This window comes from Idiotropiscis lumnitzeri, chromosome 13, assembly GCF_059441095.1.
Source record: "Idiotropiscis lumnitzeri isolate Australia: NSW breed Sydney's pygmy pipehorse chromosome 13, RoL_Ilum_1.0, whole genome shotgun sequence".
Taxonomy (NCBI): domain Eukaryota; kingdom Metazoa; phylum Chordata; class Actinopteri; order Syngnathiformes; family Syngnathidae; genus Idiotropiscis; species Idiotropiscis lumnitzeri.
The window spans coordinates 19996383-20016667 of NC_142403.1; the positions used below are offsets into that span (position 1 = coordinate 19996383).

Below are 20285 nucleotides of genomic sequence, written 5' to 3' on the forward strand. Positions count from 1 at the left end.
AGCGGCTGATTCTCAGTTTTGCTGTTCAGTGTATTTTTTATTTTATTTATTTATTATTTTATATATATATATATATATATATATATATATGTATGTATATATATATATATATATATATATATATGTATATGTATATATATATATACATATATATGTATATATATATGTATATATGTATATATATATATGTATATGTATATGTACACACAGCCTGGATGCACTGTACATATTTTTTTCTAATGTTTTTGCGCATGTCTTTTTTTCACTATAAAAGGAACATTGCTGGTTTTACAAGATGCTTGTCATAAACTATATATAAACATATGCGAGCCCTTGAGTCTGCTTTCTGCTCTGGATGTTATCTACACGAAGGGAAGCTTCTGGAAAACTCTGCTTTGCTCGTCACGCCGACAAGGACGCCGTTTGCGCACATCTGGCAGCAGAATGAACTCTGATAAACGAGCCCAACGAGCACCGAATGGTCCTGCTGGTTTCCCGTCGTCAAGGACGACAACGATGCCGGGATGGTTTTTCCACACGCCGCTCGCACGCCTGCAAAGAAAAAAAAAAATCAGGGTCCAATTTTTTCTAAAAAGTCAAGATGTCCAGCTCGTCACCTCGTCCTCACCCCTTCTCCCGAGAGGCACTGCTGAGCCTCTCCACACCGTCGCCAAGGCGACCACGACCCACTTTCACGCTCGTCTTTCCATTTCAATAACAGACACGCTTCCCCCTCTTTTCCGAATACCTGAACTGCTCTCCATTTGTTTTGTTTCTTCCCAAACTTTCGCTAACATTTGGAAGGATTTTGCTGCTCCATCTTTCATGGCAAAAACTCCAAAGCTTCACGATTAAGCATGATTTGTCTATAAAAGAGAGACAAATTGAATAGCGATGCGACAAAATCTTGAGGTCTTATTTTTGAAGACTCCTAGAAATCGGCAAAAAGTCCCTAAAATGGCCGCTCCAAAACAAAACGGTTAATTTGGCTGCCGTGCTCCACCATTGCCAAGAACCTCCGATTTTCCACAATTTCGCTTGAGTATGCAAAATTCGAATTTGCCAAACAGAAAACGAACTTTACTGCTGAGCTTTTTCGGTTGCCAACGATTCATTAGGCAAACCCCCTCTTGTCTAATTTGGGGTGTTTGGATCTCCTCCATGCTCCTTGTGTGTATCTTCATTTTGTGTCTGTTTGACTGTTAGTCAATTAACCGCAAAAAGTGTATCAGCGACTTTTATTTTCATGACTTCACTTGAGCAACGGCAAATCTGTAGCTCACTAATGGCGACTTGAGAAAATGTGATTATTTTGGATGATTAAATAAATTTTGCAAAACAATCAGATGCTCTGATCATAAGCGGCGGACAGAACACAGAGCCGAACGTGCGGTGATCCTGCGAGCCGCCACGACCACGATACTTTCCAGAGCAGCTGACAGACGTGTTTGACTCCATTTTGTTTGGGTCCGCTGGCTAATGTATGATCCAGCTGTGTCCCCCTCCCCACCTCCTCGGCCGCAAATGCACCCCCACCCCTCACGCCGCTTCCCTCGCCACCGCACTCTTCGGATGGAAGCCTCGTCGAAGTGTCTCGTTGAGCAACCACATGTGGCTCTCATTCCCCAACAACTGTACGACTCCATTTTACTGCATGAGTCAAATCACATGATTTAAGTTTTTCTTGAAAACATAAAAGATACAATAAAAATTGTTTGTTTTTCAAAAATGTTGGCGTCTAACTTGCCATCTAATTGTGGAATGTCCTACATATTTTGTGCTAAACAGTGACTCAAACAGGGAGAGTATCGTGTCAAAATCTACACAACCTCGATGGCGCCATCTTGTGGACGTACTGACCTTTTGTGACTACCGACACAAAATGTCAACATATGGCTACATAAAGACCAAATATGACTTTCCACCCGACTATTTCATGCTTTTGTTAGAATTTTGTTACACCAATGTGATATTCAGTTATGAAAGCTTTCCCCTTGGCGTATTATGAGAAAATATACTGGGAGAAAAATAAATTGATTCTGAGAAATAGAAATGTCTCCAATATGTCATAGATCACTTCACTTTATTAAGAAAATACACGAACCTCGTACATCAATTTAAAAAAAGCTGTTTCAAAACCAACCTTTCCCCACCTCTTGGAGTAATGTATCTCACTTTATAAATCTCTAGTCTTGCTTAAGAATAGAAAGAAATTAAATTAAATATACACTTGAAGAAAATAGTTGTGATCTCACTGTGTTGCTTATTTAGCCATACTTCATTCATTTTTCGTTCAATGTCTAATATCACATTATTGTTCGCATTATTATTCATTTAATATATGAAGGAATTCGAATTAATCAATTATTTTTTTTTTACCCTTCGACTTGTTGTGTGACGTCATCGGCAGGTGACTTTACTTGCGATGCGATCGCGGTTGTGCTAACGAAAAAAAAATCAAACTCTTAAAAATTGTGGTCATTTACTACTTGGTGAGCGTTTATACTGCATTTTCTACTCATGTTTGATTAACCATGTGTTAAAATAAGACCACAAGAAAAGGTTAGCTTTGGCCACGTTAGCTGCCACTAAGACTTGATAATACATCACATAGCTAATTAATCGTCACACAAACTCAGCAGCAAAAAGTCCGCAGAAACAAGTTGGACAAAACCGTGAGTATCACACATCTGATGACACTGCAAACTTCAGTGGTGCTTTAAATGTGACCAATGTGAATATATCTCGCACTGATCCTGTCGACGCGTAGTGCAGCCTTGTTGGTTAAGGTCAGATTTTATGACCCATTCATGGATACGCCATCTTTGTTTAGGTCTAGAATTTCGCGGTTCAAAAGTTAGGACGAGTTCTTTTCTTTTTTTAAATAAGTTATCAGCAATATCTGTTCATTGTTTGGTGTATGTGAGGGCGGTGTCAATTGAGTGGTGGATTACGTCATTGATAAGGGACGAGCCAAGTTGGGGAAGATTGTCTCGGTCAGTTAGTCCGAATGTGGAGCGTGTTTGAGTGAGTTGCGCCCATCAGCACCTCCTGCAAAATGTGTTTATTTCGTTGTTGTTTTTGACCATTAAAGCGAACAGATTCCATTGCCGACTGTGTGCATCCTTGACCGCTGGGACGGGCATTACAATATATTTTTTCATTTAATGAAAATGGTTTAATGGTCTAATTTCCGTGTTTTTCTTAACTGGAAGTGAACACGTATGTATTCAAGGTCTGTGGTGGTTAGCTTAGCTTGTGTTTTTGCAAGAAAATGCAGCTTTATTTATTTTGTTTGCTCCTTGCTGGTTTATTTAAAAAAAATCTAAAGTGGCGAGTTTTGAATGTATCCCCCCGCCCTGGCAATGTGCTCACTTTAGTTTGCAGTAACTTGACTGCGCGTAGCCGCGCCACCTGCCTACGTCAACGGTATTTTCTGGTACCAGAGCGCCACAATGGAGCCTTTCCCCGCTATACCTTCACATGCTTTTGCAGCAGCTCAATTTCAACATTTCGTCCTGCCGCCATAAAAGCACAGGCAGAACGTGACACAATGGGTTGGATTTGTTGTGCTTGTTTAAGGTTCGCATTAAATTAGGATGCAGAGGAGTAAAGTTGGACGCATGGTTTAAAATTAGGGCCAATCAGCCGTAGAGCGAGAAGCGGCTGGCTATAAATCCTGCATCGTTTCAGAAGTTCAGCGGCCAAGCAAGCGGTAAAAACGCGAGCTCGGTAAGCTTGACGCAAATGTTTATTTCCATCTGTTTACGTCGGTGAAAAACTGCATCAAAAAGAAAACTCAAACTGCACTCTGCCCTCAACGAAACCTTCGCCAGCTCTTGCTTTGCATCACCCGGAGGTGAGTCGTTCACTCGCGCTACAGGTGTTGGATAAATGTACAGGAGAAAATACATGAACGGTTATTAAGCACATTAAATGATGAGAGAGATCGGAGTGTAACTCTTTTATGTAGTTTTTTTGTTTTGTTTTTTTCTTTCTCTGAAATGTGGAAATTGACACGAACATTAAGCTAACGTCGCTAATGCTACAATGACGTCACGGCGTGGTTTGGGGGCTAAAGTTTTTTTTAGGTTTTAAGTGAAACGACTCGATAAAATTGCGCTTAGGGAACTGGATTGCACAAGAGGAGAGAGCAATGAAGATAAAGTTGGCTGCCTGTGCTATTATAAGTAATGTTGAAGACTCCAATGAGGCTGCTTTAACTCTAATTTTGATGATCTAGCTAGCAGCTAATGAATCAGTCAAATTTCATTTTGATTTGTATTAGCTACATGTGTAGAATTTCAAGTTAATAACATTTTCTCCTATCACCATTTTTTATGAAAAGTTCCAAAACATTGAACACATCACTCAAGCATCTCATATTAATGTACAGAATTTGTCAATGCATTTCATCATTTTTCATGTCCCCTTTGCTTCGTGGAAATGTACAATTTCCAGAACAATTTTTTACAAAAACAGACTACCCTTGTTGTTTTATTAAGCAGATTAGCATTTAAATTTATGGCAGTTAATACTTTTAGATTAGAATACAGTACTATGAATTATATCAGCGCCCCTGTGGTGTCAAATGATAATTAATTGGTCCAGTTTGCTGATATAATTCATATTTAATCAAAATTAAAAGTCTGTATCAATCCTACATTGAAACCATTGATTGAGTTGTCTACTAAGTCAATGTTTACTCAATTTCGAAGACAAGTACACACATGGATGAAGTCAATGAAATTAAATGGTATAAATTATTAATTTTAATAAACCTTCAATGTCAATTTTCACTTGGTAATTTAATTACTCTTCAGCTACTCAACTAACTAGTGTGAATGTTTCAGAATATTCATATTTTTATTTCCAATGAAACAACCAAAGAGATAAATGCATCCATTTAATTGGAACAAAGGAAATGTGCAAATGTGGCGAATGAATGCAACAAATATTACTGGACTCAAGTATGTGAATGCTGATGCTCTAGGTGGCAGCACTAGACTTGTTTCATTCCCACAGTGCTGGAGGTTTTACAGTGGTCGGTCCCTTGCACTACTATTTGTTTTCTCCATTTTAATGAAGGAAAATCACTGTATGTTGAAATATAAAGGAGACTGTCAAGAATGAATGCGATTTCATAAAATGTACTTAAAATGAAAATTATGTGTGTCAAGCAGACACATGATTTGTTAAAGACCTTCCCTCCCATTTCAGGCGCGCATGGGATGGTGAGCCCCTCGTCACGGTGGAGGCGCGTCCGATACTCCTCTTAATGGCTTTTGGGCGCCACCATGTCCCACGTGGAGGTCGGTCCCAACGCGAGCGAGAACCCGCCTCCTCCTGAGGTGGCCAACCCAAAGCGACCAGGACGCACCACCAACCAGCTGCAGTACCTGGAGAAGACGGTGGTCAAAGCTCTGTGGCGCCACCAGTTCTCGTGGCCCTTCCGCCAGCCCGTCGACGCCATAGCGCTGCGTCTCCCCGTGAGTTAGTCCTCATCCCGACAGACTTTTCAATTCCATCGAGTTTTGCTGTCATGCTCACTGTTTCATTTCCAGGATTATTACACGATTATCAAGAATCCAATGGATATGGGCACCATTAAGAGGCGACTCCAGAACAAATATTACTGGAAAGCGATGGAATGCGTGCAAGACTTTCACACCATGTTCACTAACTGCTATGTGTACAACAAGGTGAGGTCACGTTACTTTTTAAATTGAATCCCCCCTTCTTTTTCTTTTCTTATATAATTGTCTAGATTAATTCTTTCCACGGTAATTTTACGTATTCCCAAAACAATTTACGAGGGGGTTACGTTACAAACCAACCTGGAGAAATTCCTCGAATATTTCAATCGTCAGTATTTCTCATTTCAAGCTTTGTGATACCAAAATGTGAAGGAGTCGTGCTTCTTTTTGTCTTCTTGCGGTCGCCATCCTCGATTACGTTCTACAATCTTGTCGTACGTGTCTGATTGCTGTTTGACTTTAGACGCCTTTAGAAGGCGGGACTGGGCCGGTCACGTGATGTCGGAGTCTGAGAATGAAAGTCTAGAATTGGCCGGCTGTTAACCTGCTAAACGGTTTTGCACGCTGCTCACCCGCTTGGCCTTCGATTTGACAAATGGCAGGTCGTGTGATCATTTGTCTTTGGTGTTTGTTTTGTTCAATAAAGCCATTGAAATTGCACCGTCGGCTGTGTCTGTTTGATCGCGGGTGGACGGATTGCAAGCCAAACTGTAATATTTCAAATGCCCGTAAATACTATTTGATATTTTTAAATTTTTATTTTTTTATTTTCTAGTAACTTTTTCCACTAACAACCTGGACTAATCTCCTTCCGGACAAACTATTGAGTATCCGTTCAAATTGCGACATGAGGAGAAGTTCTTTTTTTTTAAAATGTCAAACTTGCAAATGGGATTCTTAATTAGCTAATTGGAGTCCACCTGCGGTGTTGATTTGGACGTAATTTGGAAAGGCGCACACCTGTCGGAACACAAAGGAGGAAGTTAATGGAGTTTAGTTTCCAATACATTTGACCTCGTCATTACTGCAGTTTTTGTCCATTTAAGTTTGCGGATGAAAACGAGGTTGAAGTAAGTCAAGTGCTGCGATCTTGATGGTGAACATTTCCCTGTCCTCAGCCCGGCGATGACATCGTTTTCATGGCCCAGACGCTGCAGAATCTTTTTCTGCTTGAAGTTGCAAAAATGCCCAAGGACGAATGTGAAGTCCTGCAAGTGTCTGCAAAGGAAGCGGCCAAAGGGAAGAAGAGCTTTGGTGGTAAATGATGAAAGCGGCCATCTTTCTCACTCCGATTGCAGACTCAAGGTGTGAGGTCAGCCTTTGACTTTTGTGCCGGCGACGGTGTCTGCGTGTTCTTTCACGCGGCAAAATGGCATGCAGCAGTAAGCTGATTTGATGTGAGGTAACATCTGCGATGTATTACCACGGGCGTGAAAAACCATTTTCCATCCCATGGCACGGATTTCTGCAACAGACAAGTAGTGTTCCACCAAAAAATTTTAGTTCAGTAGGTAAAGCGGAAAGCTGATAGCAACATTTTCGTTCATGCAGCTGCCATCTCAACTCTATCACACCTCTGACTCTGGGGTGAAAGTAAATTTCTGCGTACCGATTGTTGTCCAGCAGGTTCATCAAAGCCGAGACCCGTTATGTCCGATGTCGTCCTGCGACAGACGACGACGGTCATCCCGCCAGAAACTCCTTGTCGGATGTCACCTGCCAAGATGGCAGCTCACGCCGATGAAAGTGTGCGTTTAAATGCATCGGCACTGATAGTGCCGTCACTAATTCAAATCGATTATTCATAATCTTAATGATTTTATTTATTTATTTTTTTTACGTTCAGATCAAAAAAAGTCAAAAGAAAAAACTGGAGCCTTTCCTGTCAGCAGTCACGAGCAGCGTCAGCGAGGCACCGGCATCATGCGCGACGTCTGCAAGTACGAGCAGCGGCCGGCCCATCAAGGTGCCCAAGAAAGACCTCCCACACTTGGAGGACACACGGTCCAAACTGCCCGAGCCGCTGCGCCACTGCGACGCCATCTTGAAGGAGATGTTCTCCAAGAGGCACTACGCTTACGCGTGGCCCTTCTACACGCCTGTGGACACCGTAGCGCTGGCGCTGCACGACTACCACGACATCATCAAGCAGCCCATGGACCTGGGCACCATCAAGGCAAGTTAAGATTTTCAGATATTGGATTGGAGGTGTTTTGGGGTGGTGGCCCTGCCAAAATCGTCACTGGCCCTGTGTATTCGTTAAGCCTTCTATGTAGCGTGTCGGTCTTTATTTATTCATTTTGGTTTCTAGCAAGGATTTCAAGCCTTCATGGTGTATTAAAAAAAAAAAATCTAATAAAAGCATACAATTCTATGATAAAATGAGTTCATGTCTTTGCGATATGCATAATGTTATTATATCGTCAATATTTTTTTCGATTTATTGTGCAGTCCTAGTTTTAAGGCAGAGTTCATGTTTGAAATGAGGGTCTCAAGATGGAGTGACAGGTCAGGGTTCCAAAATGAGGGTAGTTCATCGCAAACTGGGTTTCCCCACAAAGGTTACAAATAAAAAAAAAAAAAAAACAATATTTATCTATTAAAAAAAAAACAGAAAAAGATGGAGCAACGCGAGTACACGACTGCTAAGGAGTTTGCTGCTGACGTCAGGCTGATGTTCTCCAACTGCTACAAGTACAACCCTCCTGCAGACGAGGTTGTCGACATGGCCCGGAAGCTGCAGGTATGCATCTGTCGAGTCTCGTTTGTCAGATTTTAATGCAATTTAAATAATGTTTTTCCATTTAAAGTGGTGTGTGTGTGTGTGGGGGTGTGTGTGTGTGTGTGTGTGTGTGCGCTAACGACCATTGAACACGAGTGAATCCACCCATCTGAAAAAGTTTGATCCAGGAACTCCTAAACGTGAAGTGTGTTGCAAAGATACAAACATGAGATGTGAATGAATGGAAATGTTGGGAACCACTTTGTACGAACGATAAATTAACAAAGCTCGTCAGTTGCATTTGTAATCTTTTAAAATGTAAACACGTGCATTGTTTCAACATATGCACTTATCTCCAACCAGGAGGTTTTCGAGGCACGCTTCGCTAAGGTTCTGCAGGAGCCGGCCGGAGGATGCGCGGCGACGCCTCGTCGGCCCGATAAACCCGCAGACGACCACGTGCGAAGCCTTTCCCTCGCCGCGAGTTCCTCTTCCTCCGAGAGCGAGAGCGAGAGTGAGAGTGAGACGTCTTCCGTCGCGGAGAGCTGGTCACAGGTATTCGCCACGCAACTAGCCAGCTAGGAAAAAGTATGTCGGATATCCTCCGTTTGGTTGTGAGATATGCTATCGACTCGCTCGTCCATTATTTCAAATTCACCGTTTAGTCATTAGCGCTGGGGTGGGCAAACGTTTTGATTGGTGGGACACAATGGGTTCTAAAATTTCAGCTTCAGTGTTTAGAAAATAAATAAAGAACAAGGTTTATTTATTAAATTTTTTTTTTCAAGTTCGGCGGGCCGGATTAAAATGTTTCACGGGCCGCATGTGGCCCCCGGGCCATAGTTTGACCACGCCTGCATTAGAGAGTGGACGAATACTTGCGAACCCAACCGACGAGGTCGTGCTCATTCTTCATTGTGGCATGTGTAGTTGAAAGCGGTGAGTGCCCAGCTGATGAGACTCGCTCAGGACCCATTGATGAAACTGACGAAGGACAAGTTGAAGAAGGTGAAAAGGTCCAAAGAAAAGGACGTCACTCGAATCAAGCACAAACCGTCCAAAAAGAAATGTACCAGGGAGAAAAATAGCAAGCGTTCTGCTTTGTAAGTAACCTCTAAAGTTTTTTTTTGTCTTGGCTGTGAGTGTTCCGGTGCTAATTTGAGCTCTTTATGAAGCCACGGCGACAGGAGAGTGGCTTTCCGGGACCAACCGATGCCGCTGACTTACCGGGAGAAAAAGCAGCTCAGGCTCCATTTGGATGCCTTGCCAGCGGACAAACTGGCGAACCTTCTGAAGGCCTGCGACGCCCCGTGGCGATGCTTGGCCTCCAAGGAGCTGACGCTGGACTTGGACCAGATGAAGACGTCCACACTCAGGCGGCTGCAGAGCTTCGTGGTGGCTCGCCGGTGGAAGAAATGTGGCAAGAAGGATTGTCGTGTATGGGAAGTAATTGAGAAACGTGGAGAAGTCGCCTATTCTGGCAAGTTGAAGGCTGCCCGCAGATGCACGGTTCTCGCTAAACGGCTGCCGGATGCGAAGACGACGGCAGCGGGTGAGTTTCAGGTGGTAATCGATTAATCGCAATCAAATGAATCAACAATTTTGGCAAGCAATTCATTATTTGCGCCATTGTTCAACTAAAAAGAAATTGCATGCTCGTAACTGTTGTCGTTTCTTCTTGGACCGTGGTGATGGAAAACGCCACAATTATTTTTGTTTGCAGCCAAACAACCTGCATCTCCTGATTTCATCTACCAGTCAGCGCTCAGCAGCAGCCGCAGCTCGTCATCGACGTTCTGCAGCAGCAGTAGTTCTCCGTCTTCTGACAGCGGTCACTCGTCTTCTGGTGAGAGTCTCTGCTGTTGTCACCTTGGGACTCCCGTTTTCCTGTTGTCGCTGAATGCTGACCAACTTTTAGAGACATTAAAAACACTTCTTTTTTTTTTTTTAAATGCTTTTAAAAACTTTATTAAGAAGCTAAAGATGAACTGCAGGTACAAATATGTGCACAATTAAAATAGAAGTAAAAAATAAATAATAATAATATTTAATCATATTTTGGACAAATGCTTGTCAGAATTATTCGTTCCAAATATATTTGTTTCAATTATTTATTGAAAATGCAATTTTTACAGATTTTTTTTTTAATGATGTCCAATTTTAATAATGTCAGTTCTTTTTTTTTTTTATTTGTCTATGCCCAAATAAATTGATTATATTTAACAAAATATAAACATACCATTTTACAAATGTACATACGTTTTCTTTAAATCAGTTAACTGATTTGTGTAAAATTTGTTTGTCCACTTTAAACAATTTTTGTGGGAAAGGGGGAGCCATATGTTGCCCTCATACCGCACTTTGCCCACCATTGCGATCACAATTGAATCTCTTAACTGTATTCGTTGTCAACTGCATATTTCTTGCTTGTCTCCCAGTGGCCGAACTCCAGAAGAGCGCCAAAGGGCGTTGTAAAAAGCTGAGTGTAAAGGTAACCGTCTCCCTGTGGCTGTTGACGCTTTGAGTGAGCTGCGACGGTGCCAACCGGCTGCTTGTCACGCTGCAGGCTGCCACTGGCAAGCTGACCCACAGGGGGCGCTCTGGTAACACACTCGCTCCTGCTCCAGCGGCCGCTTCGAAGCTCACAAAGACCAAACGCCTCTGGGGGAGTCGAGGCGGGATGGCGCCGCCGTCTCCAGGTGACGCTTACATCTGACGATTCCCTTTCCCTCATTTGCATGTTTTAAGTCTGTCATTGCCACCGGATCATTCTTGTGATATGCAAAGAATTAAATTTTCAAACTGTGCTTAATGTTGCAGTAATTTAGTACAGTTGTATTGAACTTGAGTATAATGCATTTCCATTTTATCTTTAAATATTTTTTGTTTTCAAGCCTTTTATGTACAATTGTTGTCAATAATATTTTTGCGTATTGAACAGACCTGTCCCCCATGATGCCCCCTGAAACGATTCTGTTCTGGGCCACATCTGGATTTGCGGTAAAAATGTCGAGCAACAAGTTTTTTTTTTTTTTTTTTTTAAAACTTTAAATCATGAATGAATTAATGATTCTTTTTAATGGCATCTAAAATGCTAATAACTGGCTTGTTTTTAGGCCCCCATCCTGTCACCCCTGAGGAAGAGTCCGCTGCCTGCCAGAGACGACGTTACAACTGGCAAGCTGCATTACAAAACTATTTCTTTCTCTTAATGCAGAAGAATCAAAAATAAAAAAATTCTCTCTGCTCGCATAATATAAAAAAAAAAAATCCTCAAGATAAATTTTATTGAAAGAAAGCTGAACTTACAGATTCCAGATACCCTGAAGAATTTCCCAACAGTCAAGTGGCAGATGTGTCGTCATCCTCCAATTCGCCCGTCAAATCAACTCCACAGGAAAAAAATCCGAAAAGCGTACGTTTCCTTTGGCACCTCAGACACGACAATTGTGGTTGAACTCACATGTATTTATTTTTGTTTGTGATCACTGTTAGGACGTAGTTCTGAAAAACGCTGAGTCATGGGCACGATTGGTGAAGCAGTCGGCCGCCATCCCGACCGCCATCAAGTCGTCCAAAGAAAGCTTCCAGCAGTTCCGGAAGGCTGCCATGGAAAAGGAGGAGCGGGAGAAGGCGCTGAAGAAGTTGTTGGACGTTCCGGAAAATAGGTGCTCCCCGCTATCAAATTGAAAAAGAAAAAAAAACGCACCCCTTAAAATGTTTGCCTAGTAACACAAAACTGCTCAGCTTTTTTCTGGCTTTGGTCACATGACGTTTGCGAGGGCACTTTGAGGGGGATTTCTTTTTCCTCACAGCATTTCAATGGGCATCAGAATATCTTTTTTTTTTTTTAATATATATTTATATTGGCGAGCTGCTCTGGTCTTAGGACCGAGGGTTGGACGGTGCCATCGAATAAAATTATTGACTTGACTTCCTCTTTAAAAAGAAAAAAATGGCGGTGTATGTCACCACTTTGCTCCCCGTTTAAATACGACTAAGTCCGACTTAAATCTTATGAATTTTCTGAATTCATTCCAACTCTAGTTTGATTTCAAACACACTGAGCAAAGGGGACTGTTCATCTCCGGGAAGCTGCGAGGCGCCGCTGCCGCCGCACATCCCCGTCGGCGGCAAGCAGCCGAGATCACCCGTGGAGACCTGGCTCTGGGGCGAGCGGTCCCCGATGAGTCCGGCGCGAGAGCTGGCCAGAAAGAAGGAACAGGAGCGTCGCAGGCGAGAGACGGTGAGTGCAACTCGTTCATTAATTGAAATGTCGTCATCATCATACGGATAAGGTCATTTTGTACTTGACTAAAGAATCGTTTTGGGTTTTTTTAATCAATAAACCGACGCGTGTCCGTCAAGGAAGTCCCGGTTTACTACAAAAAGAGGACATGAGTGAAAATATATGAAATTGTAAATGTGGTCAAGTATTGTTGTAAAACACAAAATGTCGTTTATATTAATACATCGTATTAAATGTTTTTACCAATTAATGTCTTTCTTTTTGTCTCTTTCCCGGTAGATGTCATGCATCGACATGACCATGCAGCAGGACATCATGGCCACTTTTGAACTCAACATGGACTAAAAAAAAAAAAAATGCCAAACCATTGGGATTGACTTGAAACCCCCAAAAAGTGCCTTGAGTCTCCTTTGGTGGATATTGAGCCACGCATGCCCAAGCGTCCGCCCTGCTACAATTTTGGCAATTTGCCGTTTGTGTTTATATATAAAAAGAAAAAATACATGTCTGGAAGTTTATGTGCCATCTGAGTTTAAGTTTCAAAGTGTTTTTTCCCCCTCCCAAAAATTCTGATTTGATGGTTTAAGAAAGTCTGTTAAAAATCGAATTCCAACTCAGATGGCCCAGATCGCCGAGCGTACGTGCGCTTGCACGCACCTTTTTTTGCAAAGAAGACTCTTTTGCGAGCTCTCTTTCCTCATTCACTTTGTCATGCACCGCACTTTGTCGGCCACACAGTCGTTTGCCTCTTTTGTATGTTGCGTCTTGAACATGTTCAAACAAAGAGACGCTCGTTTGTGTTATTACTGAAAATAAAAATATTCTCACGAAGCAATCGGCGTGGCCTCGGCATGGTTTACACCGACGCAGGAAGTCGCTGAATGTCGTCAATCCGGGTGAGTTTTGATTTTGATACGGTTTTTAAAAAAAATTGTTTGCAATTTTTTGGGGGGAGTTAACATTAAAGCAATTAGCTCATTATGAGAAATGATTAAAAATTAAATGCATGCACAATCAGTTTGAACTCAATTTTCATCGCATTTATAATTAAGTCATTAGTATTAAAAAAAATGGGTCACATTTTTTTAACTAGTGAATTATTCTATGAGAAAATTGAATATAAAGTTAATGATTAATAATGTGAAGTGGACAGTTAAAAATACCGCTCTTTTAAAATGATTTATTCTGTAAATGTGTTGTACTGTAAACAGTTTTAGTCTATTCACAACTTGGACCTTCTGTCCAAGACATGAATTTTGTTGTTTGTTTTTTTGCACTTGACTGCATGTGCTGTTAGTTCATCACCCCGAAGAACGTCCACGTGCATTGTACCTCCTGCACATGACACGAACACAAGAATAGACGAGAGGTGGAACATTAACTCTTGATTGGCTGCAAACAACAACAACACTCACCACCCACCACCCCTCCCTCCCTCTCTTTCCCTGTTTTTTTTTCCCTCCCAGTCGTCCGTCCCATTGAGCAGCTCGTCGTCCGGGATCCTCCCTCCCTTTGCTCCTTTCCCTCTTCTTCTCCCTCCTCCTCTCCATCCCTCCAAGACGCGGCTGGCGACACGATGCAAAGATGGCGCGTCCGCTGAGCACGTTGCTGCCCCCGCAGCTCGTCCGCCTGGCACTGCGCCTGCGACTTTGCGCCTACTGGTCGCTCGTCGGCGCCTTTTGCGCGCTTTGCGGCGCCGCGGCGCTGCTGCGGCTCTGCTGGAGCGCCATCGCGCGGCCGACGGCCACCTTCCGCTGGACGCTGCGCGAGGCGCCGCCGGCGTGCCTGCACGACACGTCCTTGGGCACGCATTGCTACGTGCGCATCAAGGTGAGCGAGCGAGGGGCGCGTGCACGAGCATCGGGGGCGTGCGAAGGCTGCTCGGTGGGTGCGTGCGTTCGTGCACCTTGAGTCGTGATCGCCGTGCGCGTGCGAGTTTTGTTTTTGTCTGAGGCGCGTACCCGCGCCTACCTGCGTGCGTGAGCGAAACTTAACTCCGAGAAGTGTTGTCGTTCCGCTCGCGTCATCGGTTGAATCCCGAATGACGTCCGATCACTGGACACTTTGAGATGCACGAGGAAAAAAAAAAACTCATGCATGTCCGCTCAACTCAGGATTTGAATTCAGTGTTGGGGCTTCAAATTCAGGTGTCGAGGCCAATTTGGCGTTGCAAGCGCTCTTGTTTGAAACGACGCCAGGCTTCAAACACAAACATTACCGCTACTTGAAACCGCAACACTGACTTCAATCCCTAATTTGAAACTTCTTTAAAAAAAACAACAAATTGCAACCCCAATTTCGTAGCCTGGCACTCCTTTTGTCCGTATAGAAAAATGTGCGAATCGAAATGTGATGATGTGACTGCATCTATTTTGTGTGTCAATCTCCGTTTCTTGCGTGCCAACAGGAGTCGGGCCTGAGGTTTCACTACGTGGCTGCAGGTGAGCGGGGCAAGCCCCTCATGCTCTTCCTGCACGGCTTCCCCGAGTTCTGGTAAGTCAGACAGTCCAGCGGCACCCTTTCGCACAAAAAGCACTTCCCAGATCATATTCTCGATTCCTCCCTCCCGCCGCCGTTGGGATTATGATATGATCTAAGACCCTGTGGATTGGGGTCAAAGATGTTGTCAGGTTGCGTTGGCGTCTCTTCGCTGCTTGCGGTCGCTACGTCAAGACAATTTGCTTTTCACTTCACGACACAAATGAAAATGTCATTTGGAAACTTAGAGAGAACTCTGTTCGAAAAAACAAATTGTCGTCACGAATCGGATCGAGCTGTCGACCGGGCGTCGCAAAGTTTTAAATGCTTCTGATGAATTTGGGATTTATTTCTCAAGAAGCGGCGAATAAAACCAAAGCGGCTTTTATCCCAAATAACTGTCTGTGTTCTGGAGACGCGTTTTATTTGTGTCCCGCCACAGATGTGCACCCGTCGGTGTTTGACGGCTGATGTTAAGAGCGCTTCCGTGCTGCAGGTTCTCTTGGCGCTACCAGCTGCGCGAGTTCAAGAGTGAGTTCCGTGTAGTAGCGGTGGACATGCGAGGCTACGGGGAGTCGGACTTGCCGCTCGCCGTGGACAGCTACAGACCCGAAGTGCTGCTCGCCGACGTCAAGGACATCGTGGAGCACCTCGGTGAGCAGACGCGTGCTCACGGTGTGAGGAGGCGGTAGCCATGGCGACCAGTTTGACTCTGGCGCTTTTAGGCCTTGAAACAAGTGACAAGATTTGCTCAAATATGGTCGCCATGGTGACCAAGTCATCACTGCTAAAGAACAATCATGACAGGCTTGATTTCACCTGTCCCTTTTGGCCTTCCTTGTTTTTGTTTTTCAATCCTTCCTCTCGCTCTCTCTCTGCCCGCAATTATTTTCTTTCTTTGTCCTTCATTCCATCCTTCCTTATCGCTCTCGGTTTTAATGCCTTATTGCGATCTTATCTGGTCTTTCTCGCCCTCCTGATGTTTTTTTTTTTGGGGGGGTGTTTAGGTTACAACCGTTGTTTTCTGGTGGGTCACGACTGGGGCGGCACCATCGCGTGGTTGTTCGCCATCAACTACCCCGAGATGGTCGCCAAGCTCATCGTCCTCAACAGTCCGCACCCGTCTGTCCATGCAGGTAACTCTCGATCTCTCCGTCCGGTTGAGCTGATTAAGGAGCAGGCCGCCCGGAGGTCATTGCTGGAATGCTTGACGTTAATTTGCATGAAGGACGGCCGCGTTGCTAACACAACACAGGAAGTGCAAGTTGTGACCGCAAACACAAATTGATGCGTGATCTCCTTCAAACGAGGATGCCTCCTCGTCCTTCCCTTCTTCTATTCTTCTACTCCTCCTCTTTATTTCCTCTCGTTTATCCGACTCTTCCCATTTGACCTCTTTTCTGCTCTTCTCCTCCTCTTCTCACCTTTTCTTTTCTTCTATGCTCTTCATCTCCCTCTTCTCGTCCCTCCTCTTTTTCTTGTCCTCTTCTCCTTTCTCCTCTTCGCCTTTATTTCCCTCCCACATCCTCTTGTTTGCCTCATCCTTATCATTCTTGTTCCGCCTCTCCTTTTTCTTGCTTTCCTTCCCCAATTTCTTTTTCTTCTCCTCCACCTCATCCCGTTCCTCCTTTCTTCCCCACCTCATTCTCTCCCTCCTCCTTTTCCTTCTCGTTGTCCAGACTACGCCTTGCGCCACCCCAGCCAGATGTTGAAGTGCAGTCACTTCTTCTTCTTCCAGCTGCCTCGCCTGCCCGAGCTCATGCTCTCCATCAACGACTTCAAGGTGCCCCTTTTCTTCCCGTCGACCTTGACTCTCGTCAAGGGCATCCCTACGTCTCTTTGTGTGTGTGTTTCCCACCGTCTGTGTTCTATTTTAAGAGTGCATCCGAGTGAAGGCTAAAAATAGAAGCGTAGAGGGAGGGGAAAAAAAAAAAAAAGATCAGCAATCTTCTGTGGAAAATTCTTTAGCCTTATGAGTATTTTTATCTTTTTGAACCTTTTACAGTGCCGTGCTCCAAAACTGTTTCTTTTCCCACAGAAGCCGTCATTCTAATTAGTCATATTTGCTCAGAAAAAGGAAACACAATTAACACACACATAAACGCAACATGACACCACCGAAGATCGTGCTTAACCTTGCTCACCATCAGCGACGTCCACAATGTCCCCACATTTTTTTTGTTCCCGTTGATGCAACTGAACGCTAAGATTACATAACACGCCCATATGGAGGTGACGCAGTGTGTGTGTGTGCGTGTTGTGTTGTGTTGTGCTGTCAGCAGGACGTCAGAGTGGCCCACGTAAAGTGGGGACAAGCTGGCCAAATCCTTTTGTCTCACTCACCCTCTGTTTCTCTTCAAAGGCTCTGAAGGCCTTGTTCACCAGCCGGAGCACGGGAATGACCCGGAAAGCAAGATGGCTGACAACAGAGGAGCTGGAAGCGTACCTGTACGCGCTGTCGCAGCCTGGAGCTTTGACCGCTGCGCTCAACTACTTCAGGAATGTTTTCAGGTGCGAGGGGAGGAAAAAAAAAACCTTACAGTTAATTTTATTGTCACGCTTGATACGGTTGATGTGGGTCAAGTTAATATCAGTGGCGGGCCGTGCACTTCAGTCAAGTCCTACTTGAAGGAATCCCCCTCATATTAGCAGCATTTATGACACCACGGCTGGAGAAACACACTCGCACGCAACTGAATGAGTGTTGAACGACTTCGCTTCTCTGGAAAGGTCCGTCTTGAAAATGGTTAATACAGTTAAAGCAGTCGTTAAAATGGCAACATTTAATCAGGTTAACGTTTCATCTTTAATTTTGTTTTTGCATCCATCGCGTGTCCTTGTTTGGGAGGGTCAGATGTTGCTCTGCATGCTTTGACACGGCCCATTGTCCTCATGCGTCACCTTGAACGCCACGTCACGGCCGTTGCCATGGCAACACGCCACCAGGACGTGCTGCCATGCAAAAAAAAAAAAAAAATCAGACCCCCTTTTTTTTTTTTTTTTGCCTTTACATCTTAAAAGATTGAAATAGATGCGGCGCAGCACGGCGTTCCAGTGGTGAGCAGGTGTGCCACACGGTTGGCAAGTTCTGGGTTTAAATCTCAGCTCCAGCCTTCCTGTGTCTCGACATGTGCCTTGACAAGTTTTTCCATGTTTGCCGACATGTACTGGCAACCAGTCAAGGGTGGACCCTGCCACTTGCCCCAAATCAGCCCAGATGAACGCCAAATCATCCGCTACCCTAATGAGGACATATCCTGTATGGCGCCCTCTAGTGGAGAACCGAAAGGAAACTTCACAACAACTTATGTAAAAGCTGAGCAAAAGGAGCACAAATGTCAATTCGGAGCATAGTTGAATGAATGAACTCATCACACATGAACGAGCCAGCCATCTGCTGCCCAATCACGCCGCCGCTTTTTATAGCATCAAACGGAGCAAGGACAACAAAATGTTGCCTTTTTCTGTTCTTGTTTTTCCTTCTGTGGCATTTATTGATTAATATTTGCTTTTTTTCCCCTGACGTTTTAGTATGTCATTGTTCGTTGTGAACGGTGGACATGGAATTGATGGCTTCAAGTCAGCCTGCTCAGTTCCCAGTTTTTTTGTGAATTGGCCAATGTATGAGGGGAACAATGTCATGTGGTCGGGCCACAATGTTGGGTGTTTGTTTCTGTTCTAGGTGACTTAGCTCTTCCTCATATTTATTTTTTTTTTTTATTCGACTCAAACTTTTTTTTTTTAAAAAGAAATTTTTTTTTTTTTAAATTACAAAATAAATCAATCCCTCTTGGGGCGATGTTATTCTTTATTTCTTCAAAATAGTAGACAATGACATGGTCGGTAGTTCCACAATGTTGTGTGCATCCAAGTCTGTTCTTAACTGATGTTTTAAATCTGGGAATGGCCAGTAAAAAAAAAGAAAATTGCTATCGACACACTTGTAATCCAGCACGTTGATGTGATTCCAGCTCTCTGCCACTGAGCCACAACCAGGTGCGGTCGCCCGTGTTACTGCTGTGGGGCGAGCGCGACGCCTTCATGGAGCAGGAGATGGCCGAGGCGTGCCGGGTGCACATCCGCAATCACTTCCGCCTCAACGTCATCTCGGGAGCCAGCCACTGGCTGCAGCAGGACCAGCCCGACATCGTCAACACGCTCATGTGGACCTTCCTCAAGGAGGGCGACGGCCGCAAGGGCCACAGGAACTAACGAACGGACAGGCGCTGGTGTTGCCGGGCAACAGAGCGATCGTCAGGTTCAAAGCACACTTGGAGGGTGCACGCGGCTTCGAAGGACGCAGGGTGAAGACTTTTGTTGTATACGGTGCATCCCGAATACACATTTTGTTGTATCACAGCCTTATTTCAAAATGGAATCAATTAATTTTTTGGGGGTGTGGTAGTTTTAGAATATTAAGGGGGGGGGGGGTGAATTGAATCCATTTCATAATAAAGTAAGGCTGACATCCAACAAAATGATGAGAAGGTAAACGCGCTGTTAATACTATGCGGACACGCTGTTCAGTCAACAGCAAACTTTTTTTTCCTTCCACTTCCTGCTTTGTATCACCGCACGCATTCCGAAATTCACAGAGCCACCATTTTGATTTTATAAATAAACTCACTTCCTGTCACTTCTTGTGGGACGCTGTTTAAAATAGAGGTTCTATTTGTTCCAAAACAAAACGCCAGGAATAGAAGGAGCGATGCGGATATAAATAGAGCAACATAAGAATAGACGCACACAAAAAAAAATGGTCGCTCCACAATGTTGTGTTCATCTATAAGCATGTTTGTGTTCCAGAGAGCTACGCCACTTATTACTTTTGCACTATCTGCCTCTATTCAAGACATCTTTGCTCAATTTCGCCACATTTAGTCCCCTTTTTTCCAATCGGCTCCGTCCTGTCGCTCCACAATGTTGTGTGTGGCCATTTTCTAATTGTTTTTTTTTTTTATGGTGTCTGGGGTTTGCTTTGATACATTGTGATGTGTTAACCAGCGTGAAGGTCATCACGGTGTCTTGTCGTGCCTGTGAGCCACTTAAGAGATTATTCATATTTGCACTCACGTCCACTTTGTTCATCTTAGCTTTGCTTCACCTGAGCGAGCGTCAGACCTTGGTGATGACCTCGTGGAGCTTATGAGATAGAATATAACGGTGAATCATCATAAAGGGAGGCAAACATAAAAGCAACTTTCGTTAAACCGCAACCTTTCTCAAGGCCAAACAATCAAATTTGTGGGCAGTGATGGTTCAGCATAAATCCTGTAGGGGGCGCTAATTCCAATTATAT

The 20285-nt window shown here is 44.0% G+C and overlaps 2 protein-coding genes across 7 annotated transcripts; both read left to right on the top strand.

Annotated features, from left to right (window-relative positions):
* The first annotated feature begins 2424 nt into the window (after positions 1–2424).
* brdt (bromodomain testis associated) lies at positions 2425–13339 on the top strand. Of its 6 annotated transcripts, XM_088314015.1 has the most exons (20): positions 3481–3732; positions 3837–3859; positions 5221–5489; positions 5565–5702; positions 6656–6794; positions 7161–7285; positions 7384–7713; positions 8152–8280; positions 8623–8814; positions 9190–9362; positions 9435–9811; positions 9983–10105; positions 10698–10750; positions 10826–10958; positions 11201–11259; positions 11376–11436; positions 11571–11674; positions 11755–11927; positions 12307–12505; positions 12788–13339. In XM_088314015.1, exons 3-20 carry the CDS (start codon positions 5298–5300, stop codon positions 12851–12853), a joined length of 2766 nt encoding a protein of 921 aa, XP_088170141.1. In that variant the 5' UTR covers positions 3481–3732; positions 3837–3859; positions 5221–5297; the 3' UTR covers positions 12854–13339. The 6 variants fall into 6 exon arrangements, with proteins under 6 accessions (XP_088170142.1, XP_088170144.1, XP_088170141.1 ...); XM_088314016.1 differs by lacking the exons at positions 3481–3732; positions 3837–3859 and adding an exon at positions 2425–2675; XM_088314018.1 differs by lacking the exons at positions 3481–3732; positions 3837–3859 and adding an exon at positions 2962–3027.
* Positions 13340–13945: 606 nt separating this feature from the next.
* On the top strand, positions 13946–19622 carry ephx4 (epoxide hydrolase 4). The gene is made up of 7 exons (XM_088313257.1): positions 13946–14338; positions 14916–15001; positions 15483–15640; positions 15994–16122; positions 16666–16769; positions 17349–17497; positions 18958–19622. Exons 1-7 carry the CDS (start codon positions 14093–14095, stop codon positions 19196–19198), a joined length of 1113 nt encoding a protein of 370 aa, XP_088169383.1. The 5' UTR covers positions 13946–14092; the 3' UTR covers positions 19199–19622.
* The last annotated feature ends 663 nt before the right edge of the window (positions 19623–20285 follow it).

What these genes read in the sequence shown, in the direction of transcription:
- brdt (XM_088314016.1), top strand. Translation starts at nt 5,298, where the DNA reads ATGTCCCACGTGGAGGTCGGTCCCAACGCGAGCGAGAACCCGCCTCCT. An exon ending in TCGCGGAGAGCTGGTCACAG is followed by an intron (nt 8,815 to 9,189) that starts GTATTCGCCACG and finishes TGGCATGTGTAG; the next exon opens with TTGAAAGCGGTGAGTGCCCA. An exon ending in AGCGTCGCAGGCGAGAGACG is followed by an intron (nt 12,506 to 12,787) that starts GTGAGTGCAACT and finishes CTTTCCCGGTAG; the next exon opens with ATGTCATGCATCGACATGAC.
- ephx4 (XM_088313257.1), top strand. Translation starts at nt 14,093, where the DNA reads ATGGCGCGTCCGCTGAGCACGTTGCTGCCCCCGCAGCTCGTCCGCCTG. An exon ending in ATTGCTACGTGCGCATCAAG is followed by an intron (nt 14,339 to 14,915) that starts GTGAGCGAGCGA and finishes GCGTGCCAACAG; the next exon opens with GAGTCGGGCCTGAGGTTTCA. An exon ending in TCTCCATCAACGACTTCAAG is followed by an intron (nt 16,770 to 17,348) that starts GTGCCCCTTTTC and finishes TTCTCTTCAAAG; the next exon opens with GCTCTGAAGGCCTTGTTCAC.